This window comes from Condylostylus longicornis, unplaced genomic scaffold (assembly GCF_029603195.1).
Source record: "Condylostylus longicornis isolate FDR11 unplaced genomic scaffold, ASM2960319v2 ptg000004l, whole genome shotgun sequence".
NCBI classification, from domain to species: domain Eukaryota; kingdom Metazoa; phylum Arthropoda; class Insecta; order Diptera; family Dolichopodidae; genus Condylostylus; species Condylostylus longicornis.
In genome coordinates this window covers 4,576,052-4,595,839 of record NW_026577973.1, presented here as the reverse complement: position 1 = coordinate 4,595,839, position 19,788 = coordinate 4,576,052, and the positions used below count along the sequence as shown (strand labels likewise).

Here is a 19,788-nt window from a genome sequence, read left to right as displayed (position 1 = left end):
AATATATGAAAAATTAAAAAAGAAACTGTTTGCAGCTTTCGAAGGAGATTTAAATGTGAATGTTGTATAATTGCTTGACTTACAAGCTTGCCAATGTATGAATGTTATTTTTACAGTATCTTGCACCATTAAAAAAGAAAAATAATAAGCTACGTATCAGTTAATAAACAGTAGAATTTACTATGGTGTGAATGGTGAGTTCCCGTAGGTATCTAGTGACGCCTTTACATGTGGATAGTATAGCAATCTGAAAATATATACATACATACATAGGTTCATGAGTTAACATCAAATGCTGAGTTTTCAGAAAGTATTTGTTATTTCCAAAGATACTATTTTGCTCTTATGATCAAAATTATACTATAATATGAGGAATTCTTATTGGAACACTTTATATTATTGATATCTAATTTAAATCGAATTACGAGTATAACACCTGCTATACCTCTTTTTTATAACACCTGCTCATGTGTACTGGTGTACTTTCCAGATCATGTGATTAAAATAAAAAAGGAAAAATACCTAAAGTTTTGTATCTTATAATAATGTCAACTATTATTTAAACAAAAGCGCAAATAATTTATTATTCATTTTAACCCTCAAGTATGAGTAAGTTTGAAAATGTTTAAAAAGACATGAATGAGAAGTTTTAAGCATTAAATTACTCAATTGTTTTGGGTAATGCTTTTTGAAATGTTTAGCTCAACACAAAAAGTGTTAGCGCTTTTTGGAAGATCTAAATGCGGGACTTCGTATATTTTAGTAAATTCAAATTTTCTCTAATATTTAAGGTTAAATAAGGTTAATTAACGTAATTAAGACTAAAATAATAAATGGAATCACATTTCAAAGTTATTTCGCTTCTGATCAATATGTGAATCTGGATATGAATATATATATACATACACATGTATATAAGAGGTAGAACATGTACATATATAACATTCATATGTCAATAAATCAACTTCCAACAATTAATTTTATAATTACCTAACTATCAATTAATTATTTTAGTTGAAGGATTTAAAATTTATTTTAAACAATTAATTATATTTTTTAGAATTTTTTATTGTACTAAAAATTAGTAATGAACATTCATAATTATGTAACAATTCAAAGCCGGAACTGTTAGTTTAAAAGAAAAGAAGTAACATTTTTTTTTGTTTTTATTTAAATTTAACAGCTTTCAACATTTTTAACCACAGCTCTGTGAAATAATAAACAAATTTAAAACCTCAATTTGGATTATTAAAGAATAAATAAATAATTTTTTTGGAATCTAGGGGCTCGAATGTTAAACATTCAATAAGATCAATTTCACATTACGAGTATTAAGAATATCTATGAAACTATTTATAAATGCAGTTAATAAGATTATATGAAATTTAATATTTGAACTTTTATCTGTACATGAAATCAACTGCCAGAATTTCCAGGGAATACGGGTCCTAGAAAGCGAACGTTATGAGTACTATTAACGAAAATACATCGGCTCATATATGGTATAAGACCGATGGTTATATTAAAGCTCAAAATAACAGCTGGGTATCGAAAAAATATAAGCTTTTGTTAAAATATTAAATACTTGCGTATGTATAAATACTTGCGTAAGCGCATTTCTTAAGTTTTGTAAACTTCTTTTAATTAAATATCAATAAGCATATATGCATTTACGTTAATAAAAATATGAATGTTTAGAGTCAGAATAATTACAGCGCCTCTTTAAGTAATACCCTAGCTATAATAGTGAGATATTAAAGATTTATGAAAAATTAACAATAAGTAATTATGAGCATGACTTTTTGAAAATTTTTCATGAGATTAATTGAAAATTAAGTTTTCGAATTTTTTTATAATACTTCATTATAAATTAAGTTTTAAACTCAAAACTAATATGCGAAATTAACATGTGAAGAAATGTAAGTATAAGAAATTAATTTTTTGTCTAACATTTCAAGTACACACAATTTGAAATATCATATTATTTCAAGTTAATGAAGATTTGCTGGAACTTATGTGCATAGGTATATAAGCATAAAAAAAAATTTCAGGTAAAGTTTACTGCACCCAAAAAAATCTGCTCTAATGCAATTTTATTTTACTGAATTCCTACATGAAATTTTACCTGGAAAAACTAGTGTTAGCAAACTTTTGGTTAGAATTACTCTCTCAATATTATTCTCTAATAATTTTGTATTTTTTCATAAAAAATTTCCTTATTAGTCGGATAGTTTATATGTATATTCTTGTTTAATATTTAACACAATTCATATTATATTTTTTTTTATGTAAGTGTTAAATATTAAAGTTATAACTTATTATATACATATACATTAAATAAGTACATACATATATCGGTAAATACTACATAAATATGTATGAATGTCTAAATCTTACACGCAGTCAAAAAAATTTAATTTAACTTTCTAAATCTTTTAAGCATGATCTTGTACTTAATTTTTCAAAATAAAATAATTAAAAAATATATTTTTAAAATAACTTGGTCTAATTTTGATTTTTCAGTTGTCTATATTAAATTTTGATAAGTTTTTCAAAATATTTCTAAATTGACAATTTAATTTAATACGAATGAAGAATTTGATGAAAAAAATTTTCAAGGAACTCATTGCAATTATATTGTCAACTATTAACATTTTAAAAATATTTGAAAAATTGTTTTAAAATTATTTATAATAAAAATTTGTAAATACAGTAAAATAATTTAAATTTATTACTTTATTATACTAAATAATAAATACTAAATTTTTGTTATGGTATTTGAGTAAATTGTTAGGATTGAAAATGATTTGCTATGAATCAAAATTATATTATTGTCTGGGAAATTTAAATTGTCTATCAATTTATTTCTCAAATTTTATTTACATCGCAAGATTATACTCGGAAATCAGAATAAAATTCCATATACTTCCGTTGAAAACTCGACATATGAAATATATGTCCCTAACTGCATGCAATACAATGCATATTAAAGTTAGTCTAAATGGGCTCAAATTTCTCATTTTATTAGAAGGTTTATTAAATTTTATTTATAAAATTATCCAAAACAGAAGGTTTTTCAACTGTTGTATATTTTAAATATGTGATGTGTTGACAAATTTTATAATTTTATATTGTCTAACTTAATTAAAAGAAAAGAATTATTGTAGTAGGTTTTTCTAATATTTTTTCAATTAATTTTTTAAAAGAGCTTTTTGTCGTACATAAACTCTTGAATGAAAACTGCAGTCTTCAAAATTACAGTATTAATAGTTCCTATTAATACATAATACTTATACTGTCTATTAGTTGTAATTACTAACTTCTGTACTAATACAGTTGTTATACTGCAAGTTTGATTTAGTATACCTGGAATTACTTTGTGCCTTATTTATACTTATTTATAGTACAGTTCTAGTCTTGATTTTTCAGTATTTTAAATTTTATATAAAATATCTACATCTGGTGATTTCTTTAAAATTTTTGAAAATTACTTAAATTTTTAACTATGTATGTATGTACATATATTATATGAATTGCTAATTTTGAAAAAATTTTTCACATTTATTAATAATTCATTAGATTTCATAATCAATTAAAAAACACGGGCAATGAAAGTACAACCATTAATAGCTGTATTAAAATGATATACTGTCATTCTAAAAAATGATTTATAATGCTATTAAAAGACATGCAGTTTCTGTTTGAAACTACTTTTATGGATTTATTCAAACTATATTTATTTATTTATCTTAATTGAGAAAATAAATTTCTATGTATGTCTTTAGTGAACTTGTTATTAATATTACAGTAAAAAAAGGTTTATTATTTTTAATTTTAAAAATTTCTCGAAAATGTGATGTCATGGCCTTTATCTCTCTTAGGTCAAAGAAGGAAGAATATACTGTACATATACATGAGTACATCATATATTATTAACAAGAAAATTCAAATAATTTTAAGAACTTTTGCAGATTACGTGAAAAACTTAAAAAACAAGTACAAGTTCAATATCAACTTCTTGTTTTCATAATTACAAAGTTATAAATAATTAATAATGATACCCTATCGAGTTTCATATAAGATGTTAAAGCATATAGGGTCAGTCGTTTCGATTATTTTTTCAAAATTTTATCTTAATATCCCTAAAACTAGTACATTCCTAATTTAACTTTTGAATTATTTCACATATTACTTGTTCTTATTTAGTCCAAACTAAATATAATAGTACTACTTGCATAGCGTAAAATAGTAATATGCGTACAATCAACTATAACTTAATTTATTATAAGGAAATTAGTAACCATAATAATTAGCACAAAGTCAAATATTTCAATATTCTTACATAAAAAACTCATAATACCCAGTTAGTTACTAAAATAATTTGCTATGTATATACCTAGTTTATCCCAGCAATTATCGTAGCTCTTGAATTTCATGTACCTAGTTATATATATAACTAAAATAGTAGATATAGAGAAATTATGTAAATAAACAAAGTTTATAAATTATACAAATATAGTACTGAATTTACTAAGTATATGTATACACATAAATCTACATCAGGTAACATTTAAATGAGTGATTGGAATGAATGGTTACTCTTTTGTTATATATGCTTATATTTTTTTTTTGTAATTGAACGTTAATTCACTAATATATTATGTATTCCAACTGATTATATAGCCATTTCTTACATCATTACAAATATGGTGAGAAAAAAAAATCTGATATGGTTGACACATAACCGACCGCAATGGTTGTTACCTAGTTTACTGAAAGTGTTAAGAAGATTATAAAAATGTGTTTTAAATACTTCTTTACGATTTTAAGGACACTAGTAAGTTATCAGTTAACAGAGAAATGTAAATGTGGCTCATAGTAGAGTTTCGCTTTGTGCAATTCGAATTCCCTGAACAGTGTTCAGTAACTCAAAAATTAAATTTTAAGAAATTCCATGAATTCGTTTCGTAGATATGGTGAAAATGTTAAATCGGTCACTAGTTCGGTTTCCGAGCTCTGATCTTTCCAAAAAATATATTAGTTCATTGTTTTAGCACTCCGAATTTGAATATTAAATTTCGAGGAAATTGGTTGATTTTTTCTCTTTATAAGTAGTAAAGATCCAGTTCCCGAGACCTGACATATCCCAAAAGTCAACCGTTTCACCTTCAATGTAAATTCATATACCAAAATTTCATCCAAATCGGTGCAATCGAATTTGAGAGACTAATCTGCACCGGCAGAACGGCAGATATTTCTCTAAAAATAGTTTATTTGGGCTTCCCTGCGATGGAGAATTGCATTCCCACTGAAAACTCAACATCCGAAATTTGGTGCTATCACATAACCTCCCTTATTATATGCAATGCGGTCGGTAAATATTTAAAATATTGAAAAATTTGACACCTAGTAAGGAAATTAAAGTATAGAAAAAGTCAATGGCCTTTATGTGATGTACTTACAGAAAAAATTTTAGTAGGAGCGTAAGGTAATTATAATTATCTCCATAATAAGAATAGACTGACATAAATTTATCATATACTCGTATTATTATAAAATTATAATATATATAAATTGTAAATTCTTCAGGCATTCCATTAACATTAGATTTTTTTATATTTTCTGCACTCCCAAAAGCTCAGTCAACCTATAAATTTGCATGTGACATATTTTTCAACGCAATAAACAAAGTTTCTTCTCGACAACTAAATTTGTTTCTTCCTCTGAGGTTTCTAAATCATATTTCTTAATGCGCCTGTCTTACATCGTCGTGGGTTATACTCGTACATAAAATTTTAAAATGTAAAAAAATCAGTCGAAATGGAAAATCGTCTCCTTACAAAAATTTTGTCTACTCATGAGGGTCTATACAATGGCATATAACAGTGGACTTTGTTACGAGACACCCTGTATACATACACGTGCATATATTAATGAACATTATTAATAAGTACATCGCAGTTTTGAATATAAACCGTGATAAATTATGCTTAAGAAAGCTCCTAATAGGTATAATAATATTTAATTCTTACAAATATTTAATTTAACAAGTAACAATGTTTACAACTGTTACAGCTGTTATTTGCGCCCTATTTATTTCTTTTTTCACTTTTTAAGCTTTAGTTTTGTACTTATTATGTACGCACAGTCGAATCTGGTTGATATTAACTATAGCACAAGTCTACATACTTTTACATTAATATATATCCGTATTCGCAAAAACAAAAAGTCCGTTCTATCGAACAACTTTCTTAAAATCATGAAACTCTTGACATAAAAATATTTAATTTTATTCAATATCACTCGCTTACAATGACAACTTTAAAATTTAAAAAAATTACATTGTAAGAATAATTCTTAAACAGGTAGATACTTTATTGAATGAAAAGAGGTAAACCTTTTTGTTTGCGACATCATTTAGCAATACGATTTATTGTTCATTTTTATTGTTTTATATGTTTTAATATTTGGTTAAATTTTCGTCGTTACATCGCTTACTTTCGCAACCCCCTTTAAATCAACTTAATTTTCCATGAGATAGTAAATATGTGAGAGTACCTACATATTTTCATTTATTAGCCTTAACAATCACATAAACGTATAAGAAGCAAGATGTCTTTTATTTAAAACTTTCTCTCAACAGTGTGAATTACAAAAATTTTTACTGACCTATATTCGAAGACAAATTGAATCGAATGGTTATCTAAATACCTAGTAAATGCGAAGGTGCATTATATATGAAAGTTACTGCTACACAAGTGGCGGTAAAGATCATTAATAAGAAAATATTTAACCTAATTTTATAACTGGGTTATAAAAAGAAAGTTTTTTTTTTAACAATAACATGATGATGTTATTTACTATTCCAAACATTATATACGTAAATTAATAAACTCAATTCAGAATAGCTACTTGACTAAATTTACATACACTTGAAGCTATTCTTATGTTTATAATAATTTTATCTTTCATCTAGTGATTTCAATTTTTTCAAGTGCTATTATTTATTCAGTATCAATTCAAAATTAATTTTGCGGTGTTATGTATTGTGTAGTCAAAATTTGAAATGCGATATTAATGTAAAAAATCGCTTGACATGATAATAGTATGTACTTGTTTTCCGGTCACCTTTTCACACAGAAATCAAGTCCGGTCAAATTAGAGAAAAATATCGACCGAAATTTTGTAATAGTAAAGTGACTAGAATATTAGTCATGAGATATTCTACGCAATGCGAAAAAATTCTCACAAAACATTTCCACTATAGCAAAATATGTATGTATATATGTATATAAAGAATCTTAAAATGTAAAAAAAAGTTCATAATCAATTTTAAATTTCATTAAGATTCGTTAAAGTTTGTCTAATAAATATGATCTTTTCATCATAGTACAGCAACTACAATAGAGAAAAGTTTATTATATGCCATGAAATCTATTTCAACTGTACTTATACATGTACATACATATGTATATACACACTTTGATTTATAGATATACTTAACGAAACAACATACTATAAACTATTTTAAAATTTTAAAAACTGAGGCAAGCGGTGATTATTAATTGTTTTACTCCAAATTTGTATTTCATAAGATAAATGCCATATGATGGTGCTACAAAACATGTTACTTACAAATTTAAAAAATATTTGAAATTTCCACAAAAAAAAACTTAAAAACGCCTGTTAATCATTTCTTAACATAAATTCATCTAAAGTTTGTTTTAAAATTCAGGTTTCAAACTAAGGATTTGTAAAGTAGCACATTTCCTATCAATTTTTCTTAAACAATTTATTGCTTAAATAATTTCATTTTTATTGTACATATTATAAGGAATAAAGGCGCTTGCAAAAAAAAATATTTTTTCTGAAGAAATTAATTTCTAAGTTCTTCCAATAAGTATGCAAAATGATTAATCTTTTAATTTTGAAGTATATAGGAGCTTTGCAAATAAACTCATAACCAGCAAAACAGGCAATCATAATGAATAAGTACATTTTGACTTAAAATTTTTTTAGAAATCTGCAAAAAAGCAAAGATTGATTGAATTTTTTTTTCATCATATTTCAATTGTTTTTTTTGCAATTTTATGTTTTATTGACCTCTTTTACAAATGATTTTACATATAGCTACAAATAATAACAAAAAAACTTGATTAATTACTGAATAAGAGATGAAATCTTTTTCTAAAATTGAATGTTAGATTTTCTTTAAAAATTTCATTTGTTGTACAAAAAGTTGAAACGTTTACATTTAAGTACAATTAAAGCTGAAAAATTTTTAGACTTATGACTTTGAGATAAATAAGATTTTCTTAATTGTTTTTTGCTCATATTTGATTAAGTATTAAATCTTGATGTAGGTTCATCGTTCTTTATAGAAAGCTTCTTTCTGTATTACTTAAAACTAATCGTAATTGTTCATTTATTATTTTTTTTATTTTTCAATTTAAGAATTGTAGTGCTCGTACATATGATTGTATACTTTCCAAGGTTACCATTATTATAACAATGTTTTTATGGCTATATATAAATCCGCATACGACTGAACGAAATTGTACGATAGTAAAAAAAAATATTTTTCAATAGTAGATAAAAAAAGAAATGAAATTTTGAAATATTTTTGTACTTTTTTAACTTTTTATCTAAATACATATTTTTATTTTGTTTTATGAATAATTATTTTAGGTCACATTAGTTTTGTTCTCATTTAATATAAATTATTAATATTTAATTGTAATACTTAATATAAACCCACATATACATAATCATACATTACAGACAGTATGTATATAACTCGTTTTAACACTATTCCAAATAAATCGGTTCATTTCACTTAAAACATAATTAATTTAAAAGGGCTTCTGACTTCTAAAATTACATTGTGATTTTATGGCTTGTAATATAATTAAAGATACCATCACATTTCAAATCTTAATATTCCTTTTGAACTGCGTTCATACATATATACATATAGTGATCGTGTCATTTTAAATAAAACAGTTTATTATTATAATTGGAAAACAGTTAAAACGGGTGCACAAACGGACATTTCTCTTATAATTTAATATAATTAATATTTAACTTAATCGGCATGTTTCAATAGTAACATACATATATTCCAGTACGTAATCGAAAACGTCATTTCAAAACGTAGTCAACTAACAATACGCATAAATTAAAAGTTTAAAAATGATTCGCCTATTGATTCTAATCTATTCGATTACATTTAAAATTAGGTCGAAAATGTCCATTTCGGCAAAGGCGATATACTTAATATTCATCGGGTATGTACTTAACTTCTGAAAATATTATATTCAACATAGACTGATCAACGTAATATGAAAATTAGAAGAAATTGATCAAATAATTTAAGACAACCTGTTTCAAATTATGTACAATTGAAATTGAGAAAATAAAGATGAGAAAATAAAATAAATAAAATAGATAAAACAATTAAAAATAAATATTTAAATAGTTAAGTTTCTGTTAATTAGAGAAATATGATTGCCAAACAAGAATATTGATATTTTCACAATTTAAAAGTTTATAAAATAAAAGAAACACCTAAATAATTAAATTATATTGATTTATAAATTTTTTTATTTTTAAGTTAACATAATATTGTATATTATTAATAATTTAATAAAATAAAAAGTTATAATTTAATAAAACGAAATATAATCAAATATTTAAGCAGTTTGATGGTAATTTTAGCTTTTTACTAAACAAAATTTTATCGTATTTCGATTGTTCTTTAATCATTTTATTTAATGTCAATATTATATAATTATTATTTTTTTATCATTGTAAAACTAGTTTGTGCTAGAAATTACAAATTTAAGACAGAATGAAAGCCAAAACAATGAAAGCCAAAGCAAGTAAATGTAGATGTTTATGTGTTACAATGTTTATGTGTTGCCATGCGGTATTGATATGTAAGATAAATTAGTAATACTAATTTACTTAATCTCTTCCAAAGATAAATATCTCTCTTAAAACTTCCAAAGATAAATCAAATTGGGTTAAAGCATTTGATTTTTTAAAAGTCAATTTATGGACAATTTTCAATCAGTATGATGTTAGGTAATTACTTTTTTCGGAAATGGCATTAACAATAAGAATGCAAATACATACGTAAGTATGGCAATTTGACGCAACTATAAAAGAAATTATAAAGCAATGTTGAATTGAATCAACCTCAGTTTAATATTACTTTAATATAACTGATTGGTTCACTTCATCTTATTAGTAATGCTATTTATTTTACTTGATAACTTTTTAATATATATAAAACATATTCAATAAAATTTAAAATATGGGTGTTATACTTTATTAATGTCATACAATTGAACCGCCCATTTTGATTAAATCTCAATAGAAATATAATCGCACAATATACTTATATGTATTTATAGTTAAATATTAATATGACATCTAATTTTTATTAATTATGCAGATAATTTTAATGTTTGAGGAATGTTGTTTTATAGTGTTTAACCATTTCAGCTCGTAACACGTGTAGTCGTGTAATATTAATTAAAACATATACAACTTCAATGAATATTAATACTTAGTCAGTTTACTTATATTAATCTAAAATTTAAATTTGCTTAGACTCTGAAACTGAATCGATTTAATGTAAATGCAACCTTTGTTTTCAACCTGTCTGCAAAATTTATACAAGTTTTTAACTCCACATTCTAATTAGATTTAATTAGAATTTATTGTTTTAATTGTAATTTAAATATACTCGTACATATGCATAGAAAGAATGTGCATTGTGCACTTACATTACTCATCGTTTTTCAAATACCAATTTCACCCTCTCTATTTCAAATTTAAATATTATGATTATTATAATCACATGTTAAAGTGACGTCTAATATTTGTTTTTTTCAATTTTGTTAAAAAAAAAAAAAAACAAATAATTTCTTTATTTAATCACCTGCCTTGCACATAGTCTAAAAAAAATTTATAAACTAAGCTGTTATCAAACCGAAACTAAATTGTAACCAAAAATTCCATGCATATTTGTCGCTTTCCAAAATTTCTAATTGAATATAAAAATTGGCAATGTGGCCCATAATTTATTTTTAAATTTTCATTATAAACCAGCAGCACTTCAAATTTTCATTGACTTTTACAAATACAAAAGTCACTAGTAACAAAAACATCATTCTCATAAATTAAGAAATTTTTTAAACGACTATGAACTGTTGGGAAAACCATATTTACATCATACTCAGGCTTTCCCAAACTATCATATAAAGAAATTTATCTAGTTCATTAGCATTTTCCCAATTTTTTTAATATATGTATATACACATATATATACTTTCATAAATATTTATATAATAACGCGCTATAATGCTGCAGATTACGTACATAGATACTTTATGTACTTAATAATCTGGTTTTAACAAACTTAGTTATTAGTCTATGCATTGTTCAACTAAATTTTTCGAGGAAAAAACATAAATAAAGAGAAGCTTTACTGACGTTTACATAATGTTGTTCATGCTTTTTATTGTCATCTTGTCATCGGGGAATTTTAAACAAGAATTTATAGTCATAACGTTATATGAAATAGCAAATAAACTTTCTACTACAGGTTTAGTTAATAATAATAATTGGTTAATTAGTGAAAACCGTGTAATATTGGTGGTTATTTTTATTTAATTTTATATTTTTATAATATGTAGATGAAAGATTATTTTATTAAGAAATGATATTTTTGAATAGATTGTCGTAAACAAATTTCCCTGTACTTAAATGTTAAGATTCCAATTTTTACAATTCTAAATTATACAATTAGTCAATAATATAGCAATTTTTTTATATCTATTTATTTTATAAGCTGTAGAACAATGAAAGAAAATATATTAAAAGGCTATAGAAAATATTATCGTGCTCCCAACACAAAAAACATTTCAAATGCAATGTTGAAGAAAGTTGTAAAACTAAAATTCGATTTTCCTATCTTTCAAATTTAATTTCATTTGATATTTCGATTATTCTAAGAAATTGGTGTTATACAAGACTACTTCAAAAGGGCAATAATTTAGTTATGAATTCATTTAACTAAAATAAATATTTTGATTTCTGATACTTCAACCACAATTTTCGCTTTTATTATTATTTTCGTCTCAAGAAAGGCGACAGTGAGAAGTATGATGTACGATGTCTCGTATATGAAGTCAAATACTTATACTACAAATATATTAATACATTTGCGAATAATTCAAAATTGTATTCACTTAAAATTACTTAAATAAAAAATTTTGGAATTATAAATATTAAATAATAAATTAATACTTTGCATGTATACTTAATTATAATATTCAGCAGAATATAAACATGAACAATAAATTAGTTCTTAAATTAACAACAGTCACAGTAATTAATCACTCTGTTTAATTACAATATACTTATTGGAATAAAATCATTATCAATTTAAATTAAAAATTTTACTAAACAATAAAAATAATAATAAAATTAAGATTTGCATTAAGATGATTAAAAAAATTTACATATTTATAATTATTAAAAACACTTTATTATTAAAAGTTATATTATAACAATTAAAAATTTACTTTACATTCTTGTATGTCTAAATGTGAATACCTTAACACGACGTGATTTGATCCCAAGGAATGTAACTTGATTAATTAAAAATTTTCACAAGAAATTTGTTTAAAAACAATATTTACAATAATTAAAGGTCACATTAAAAATTTTAATGAATAAAGCGATGCTTTGTAATTTTTGCAAAAGAATCCAACTGGTTTCCATAAGCCCTGACCTGTTTATAGAGGACAACTTAATTAGTTATTGCAATTCAATAATAGCGAAGTTCAATTGAAATAGTTCCCCAATATACAAATATTTAAAATCACACAACGAGCTGAAATTGTTATTCAAGCAAGTAACTACAAATATCAACTAACAATTTCTGAGGTGGTTGAAATTTTTTTTGTTGCTTTTACTTGGAATTAAAACGTTTACCATAATAAATTGTATTAACTAAATTCTTAACTTGAAATATAAGAATATATTTTATTGTCTATAATTGCTACTGTGAAAATTATCTTTAACCGTATTTTTAAAACAGAACGCTAGTAATAAAACCTAATTTATAAGAACGGTATTGATAAGGATGGAGTAATAAAAACTATAATAAATTAAATCTACAATTTTACACCCGTATTTATTGTAATTTTAAATTGTAATGAATAATTTAATGTATAAATAAGTATCTTCAATACCAAATATAAAAACAATTTGTAGGAAAAAATTTACCAAATATTACGCTATCATTAAAATTTTTGAACTTTTTTTGAGCACAATTTTTTAATGATATTCTAAGGTTAATCATGGCTTCCTCATATTGATAGATGTATATATGTATGTCGGTTTAAAAGATCAAAATTAATAACTAGACATCTAAAGTAATCATAATTTATAAATTGTAAAATTTTTCTTAAAAAAATAATTAATTTATTCGTGACAAGTATTTAAATTTATTACTGCACATGGTATATATAGTCAATTTAAAATGGAGCCTAATGGTTATTAAACTAAGTATATCTATGCATACATATTGTTTAGAAAAATACGTTCAATACTTTTCGACAAACTTTTTATTAGCAATCAAGCAATTTCTTAGCATAAGATTTAATATAAAATTAATTTTAATGCACACAATCTGTAATGAAATTCCACACTTACTTATATAAAAATTAAATTTATTAAATGATTATTAGAATTTATTTATTTTAATTAAGTCTAGAAAAAGTAGGTATGTAAATATAAAAAATTACTTTAGAATGTTTATAATAATTATTAAACCAGACTAAAATAAAGAACGAATTCTCAAGGTGATCGTGATACAAAACTTCTTAATATTGCAAAACAACATCGATCTAATTTTGTAGTTATGCAAAGAAAATTTTATTTTCCTCCATTAGAATCGTTTTTTTCTTCAAAAAATAATATGTTTTATTGTAAAAATTAAGAAATAAAAAATTATATTTAAAAATAAGAAAAATTTCATTTTAATGGAAAGTGAAATTATTTATAGTTTTAATGTTTACATATAGTAAAATTATGCTTATAGAGCAAAACATGTAAAAAACTTGTTAATCAAGGTGGCAAACAAATAAAACAAAACAAGGAAACACAATATTTAATTGAAATTGTTCAATTTATCTTGTGAAATTACGAATAATCTGCATAAATTTATTTTTAGTTGTGGTTATTAGATTTTCTTTATTTAAAATAACAAGTCGAAGAATACAAATGGATCTATTCGTGCAATGACTATAGAAAAACAGTTTTCACACATAATTCTTGTAATGTGGGACAGCTTAGGAAAAACAATATAACAGTTATTTTAATTTAATAACTTTTGTTTACTTGTTACTTTAATCAACAGCTATATATTTAACCTTAATATATTTTATATATACTTGTACTATACTTTAAATTAAAAAATTCTTTATATTTCCCCGATTTTCTGAAAAAAGTTTTTCTATTCCCCCTCCTTTTCAAAGTTGTTTCCTCTTAAAATTGATAAAATAAATTTAATTTAAAATAAAATTTCCCTAAATTTTTATAAATGTATGCTAAAGAAGGATTAGCTAAAGACTACCTGGCTCTGAGGACATAAGCCACTAAAACCCGTTATAAACTGGAAATAATGGTTAACTGTTAAGTAATTTTAATAGTTGGTCTTGGGTCTTTTAACTTTGTATAATTTTAATACGAAAACTCTCTTTTATATAAAGTATTTCTACTAACCTTAATTTGATTTGAATTCATTGTTTTAATAACAACAAAGGGCTTTATGACTGCTTAGAACAAAGTTTCAAATACATTGGGAAAATTCAATCGAAATTTTAGTCCCAAAATTTGTTTATTTACAACTATTAAATCTTGACCAAAGGATTGAATTTTACCAAACTGTACAATTACAAAAAAGTTCTACTTATGTATATTTTTAATCTCACTGTTACGTTGGGAAGAACAACAATTAAGTATATTGTATGTACAATTATATGCATTTATATCTATATATGTATTGTATATTTGTATATACATTTTTGAAATTATCAATATAATATAAATATTAAATTGCTTGAACTAGAATAATACCAATAAAGATAAGTGATGTAATTAAAATGACGGAAAACAATAATAAAAAAAATTAAAACAGCTGTAAAACGATGAATGTAATTATAAAATATCAATTAAGGTGACTTACTTATTTTAATTGTTCTGTTAAATTAAGACTAAATCGTTTGCTATTCTAATGAAAGTTCTGTTTTCTAGAGAAAATCATTTGTAATTTGCAATATTATAATAACTAAAATAAAAGATGTTGACAGTGAGTAAAACAAAATTCTTGAAGACGGTACATAAGGGTATCTACCCACATTGTACTACATGCATACATATTTATACATATGACAACAAGCTTTAAGATAGCAATTGCGTTTTAGAAAAAAATAATATATAGTGATAAGAAAAGCTGCGGTAACTTAGTCACGCAATTTCAAAGTCATAAACATTCTACAAATTCATGTACACGTGTATGTTCATATAATACACTTAATAATATTTTCTTACACTTTTATGTTTGAGATTCATTGTAGTAATTTGCGACTAAGAAACACTTTATTTTTTATATTGAGAGAATATACATATGCAAGTATATAAATGTACATTTGTATAAGTAAATAAATTGTGTGCTTTTGAATGATAAGCTTTATATTTTAGAATTCACTTTAATGCTAGCAAAAACAAACACTGCAGGTAAGAAGAAAAAATTTATGATATAAAAATTTGTTTTAATTAAGAGTTTTAATTGATAATTAAGCAATTTTTTGAGCCTGTAAGCCTACGCCTCAATTATTTTTTTTTATAATTTCAAAATGAAGAAAAAAAATTGTTTTGACCGATTTTATTTATCAAAAAAATGTTTCATTTTGTCACTGAACTAGACAAAATCTAAATACCAAACTGGCAAATCTGAATAATATATTCAAAATCCTAAGCCGACTTACAGAAAAATATATACGCTAATCAATTTGCAACATCACATCCAAACAAATTTTTAGAGCTAGTATTGCAATTTGATGTTAGAAATTTTATCAACCTATTTTTGTATAATATACAAACTTGTATTTATGTACATATTAATCTAGTTTTAATTTTTCCGCGTTTACACATAAACTCCTAAAATGTACTTATAAAAGATGTCTGTGCTGCCATCGCCATCAGTTATATTCATACTCATTATGGTGCTTTATTTGCGCATACTATACGCAATTTACGTAAAAAAAATAAAATATTTAAACAAATACATATTTTCCATTTTCCCTACTTTATATAATGCGTCAAATTGAAAGAATGTAAACTGGGGGATAAACGCTTTATAACTATTTTATATACATTCACGTATGTTGTTGTACCTTTAACTATAAGAATTCATAATTTATATAAGTATTTATTTATTTACAAGATGTATTGATAATGACACAAATATGTTTAAAAAGTACCAAATTTTATGAACTAAGGGTTATGAGAGTAAATTTTAAAATTATGTGATAACTAAATTTTATTACCACAGCCGAAATACTTAATTTGAAACAGAGTTATGCTCAGAGCTCAAACATTTTTTTCTAATACGTAATGTATACATGTTGATATGTATGTATATTGTATAAGTATATAGTCGTGGTAATATGAGCATAAGTACTTAAATGAAATATAATTTAATTTTTTATTAAACTAACAATTTGTATGTGTAATTAACGTTAAACCGGTTACAACACATATGTATATAATGAATACGTACTATATACATAAATATATCAACAGTACATACATTTGCCGACATACGTCATACAAAAGTTTAATTGTTTTCTCTCACATTCGGTAATTTCTCACATAATCATAAAGATACTAGCATTGTATATATACATAAGATATATACAATTACGTTATACATATACGATCAATTTAATGAAAACTAGTGAATATACATGCATGCATATCAACAAATTTGATATTTGTTGCAGACAAATTATTAGATTTATACGAAATTTGATTTAATATATTTAAGTACTTATATTTGTACATAGGTCATTAAATTTAAATTAAGGCAATATATATATATATATATGTACATATATATATTATTATTTGAAAATTCATAATTACTCAGAATTACTTAATTGCACTTCTATAGGATAATCATTAATTTTGCGCCAAAATCTGTATTGACTCAATTATTTTGTAAATATCTTGTTTTGAAATTTTAATTATACAACCAGTGTCGTACAAACTTATAAAGCTTTTGCTTAAATTCATACTTTTCCTTTCTATGAATTTCAAAATTTATTCCCAAGCAAGCAAGCACTTAAGTAATTTTTTAATATGTCAAAAATTTACTCGTATATCACCTTCTACATCTAAGGAATCATCATATTAACCCAATTTAATCCTTACTGATAATAATAAGTATATACTTAGATTAGTTTTTGTTTAGTTAAACGCCAATTATAAATGGAAGGAGAAATTTGTTATACTGCGATAAACAAACTATTTGATTCGTACTTTCATATAACAATAATAATAATATTTACTGATTACATGAAAAATATTATTTTTTAGTTAGATTTAATTAAGTAAAAAAATGAAATTTAATGAAGCATATTGTGTTATATTTAAATAACAACGTAATTTTAAATCTATAGGTCAATAAAGTATCTCAGATAATTTTATTGTCATATGCTTTATATTAAGCTAAGTATTTTCCTTTTCATGCGCATCTTTTTTATTTGTTTATTTTTTAAAATAAGTAGGTATAAGTTTAAATTAAATAATTTGTAACAAAGTTTATTCGAATTGTATAAGAATTTTTAATACTTATTAAAGCTTTATTATTATAGGAAAACACAATGTGTAATAATGTTAACTGATCTCATTTTAACGCTAATTTAGAAGAGAAATATATGTGGGTACTTATTTTTATTATTTCCTATATAAAAATATTATTTGAATAATTTGAAAAATGCCCACAATTAATTAATCTCAATCTACAAAACAAGGTATACACTTGCAATTAAGAGTTTTGTATACGAACAAATCGAAGAGGTTATATGCATATGCATGTTCATAAAAGGTTGCTTCAAGGTAAGACAGAGTGTATTTCTAATTAAGTTGATAATATTCAAGTGCAAACCAGTCACTCTCATTTATTCTCTAATAGCACTCTTATCTACTTCGGAGTATTTAGAACTAAGTACATAGTTTGTTATTCGAACGTAATTTTATATATAAGTATGAAAAGCAATTACTAAATTGTATTTAAGAGCGAACGCATAAAAAATTCATACATATACAGTTAGGGTACTCAGAATTTGTTAGTTAGATATTAAGCAATTTATGAGAAGAAATTCGTGTAATTATTTTACCTAAATTATATGTCTCTTAACCATTGTTTTATATAAACTGGTGTAGTTGGAAATCAGAAGCACCTACTCCTTTAAACTATTTCTCGTGTGTATTCTACATGAGGTATATCAGATGAGTGTTATACACCTGGGGCGTCATGCAAATACATATATACAAAATACATTAATTCCCAACTTTCAACGGTTCAAAACAAATTATTGTTTCTTTAGATATAAATATGTATAAATTAACAATATATGTATGTATATTATAAACTCTTGCTATATTATATTAACGGTCATTTAACTATGCTTTTGTTTATACCTATATAAATAAAATTTTAAAGCAAATCACTGTAGCTATACATAGATTATAGAAAATCTTATTGAATAACTTGTGGAACATGGTATTAAATAAAAATTCAACGCTATTGAAACAATCACGTACATTTTACAGGCGAGAATAATATTTAAATGTTATTAATTCTTATATTAAACAAATTATTAATTTTTATGTTCGACACATATACATATACACAATATGTATATGTATGTATGGATTGTTTATAATATGTATGTCAAATATAATGTATACGTATTCATATACGCATATAGTTTACTACTTACTTGAGAATGAAATTTCCAATCTTTGTAAACTTTTATAACATAATCCATTTTGTGTTTTTCTGTTTTTCTTCTTTTTCTTCTTCTAATGTTATACTTTATAATTACAATCAATTAAATGCAAAAATTTCAATTAAAAAATTAAAAAAATTTGTTTTGTGTTTTTTTCTTTTATAAGATTTTACTCAAGGTTAAATTGTAATAAAGTTGAACTTATGCAATTATTAAAAAAATTTAATGTTAAATTTAATATTTTATAAATTTATGTATGTTTATGTATATTTATAAATTATAAGTTTGGTGATGTGTTCTTTATGTGTTAATAGAACAGTTAAATTATCTTAATTATTTTTCTTGTTAAAAACATTAAAAAATATTTAAAATAATTCCTTTTTTATTATTGTATTGTTTAATATTTACAAAAACAAAAATTTTATAAAAATTCATTAAAAAACTTTTATTTATTGTACGCGGACGATAACTATTTCTTATTGTTTCTAGATCTGAATAATATAAAAATTATTTATAAAAATAATAAGTAATTAAAATTTAAATAAGATTATTTTTTTTAAATATGAATGTATATATATACATATAGCTATATAAATCTGCAAAAAGGTCACAACTACATAAATTTTAGATTATAATGTAAATTTAGGTTTATAAATGTACAAAATTACTATATTGTGAATATTCATAGTTA

At 23.7% G+C, this 19,788-nt stretch overlaps 1 protein-coding gene across 1 annotated transcript in view; it reads right to left on the bottom strand.

Moving 5' to 3' along the window:
• Positions 1-19,290, bottom strand: part of LOC129610690 (lysM and putative peptidoglycan-binding domain-containing protein 1) — a 28,788-nt gene extending 9,498 nt beyond the window's left edge. Inside the window, exon 1 of the mRNA XM_055523342.1 lies at positions 19,089-19,290. Coding sequence (XP_055379317.1) covers positions 19,089-19,136 — 48 coding nt within the window. The 5' untranslated portion in view covers positions 19,137-19,290. The remainder of the gene's footprint in view (positions 1-19,088) is intronic.
• Between the last annotated feature and the right edge of the window lie 498 nt (positions 19,291-19,788).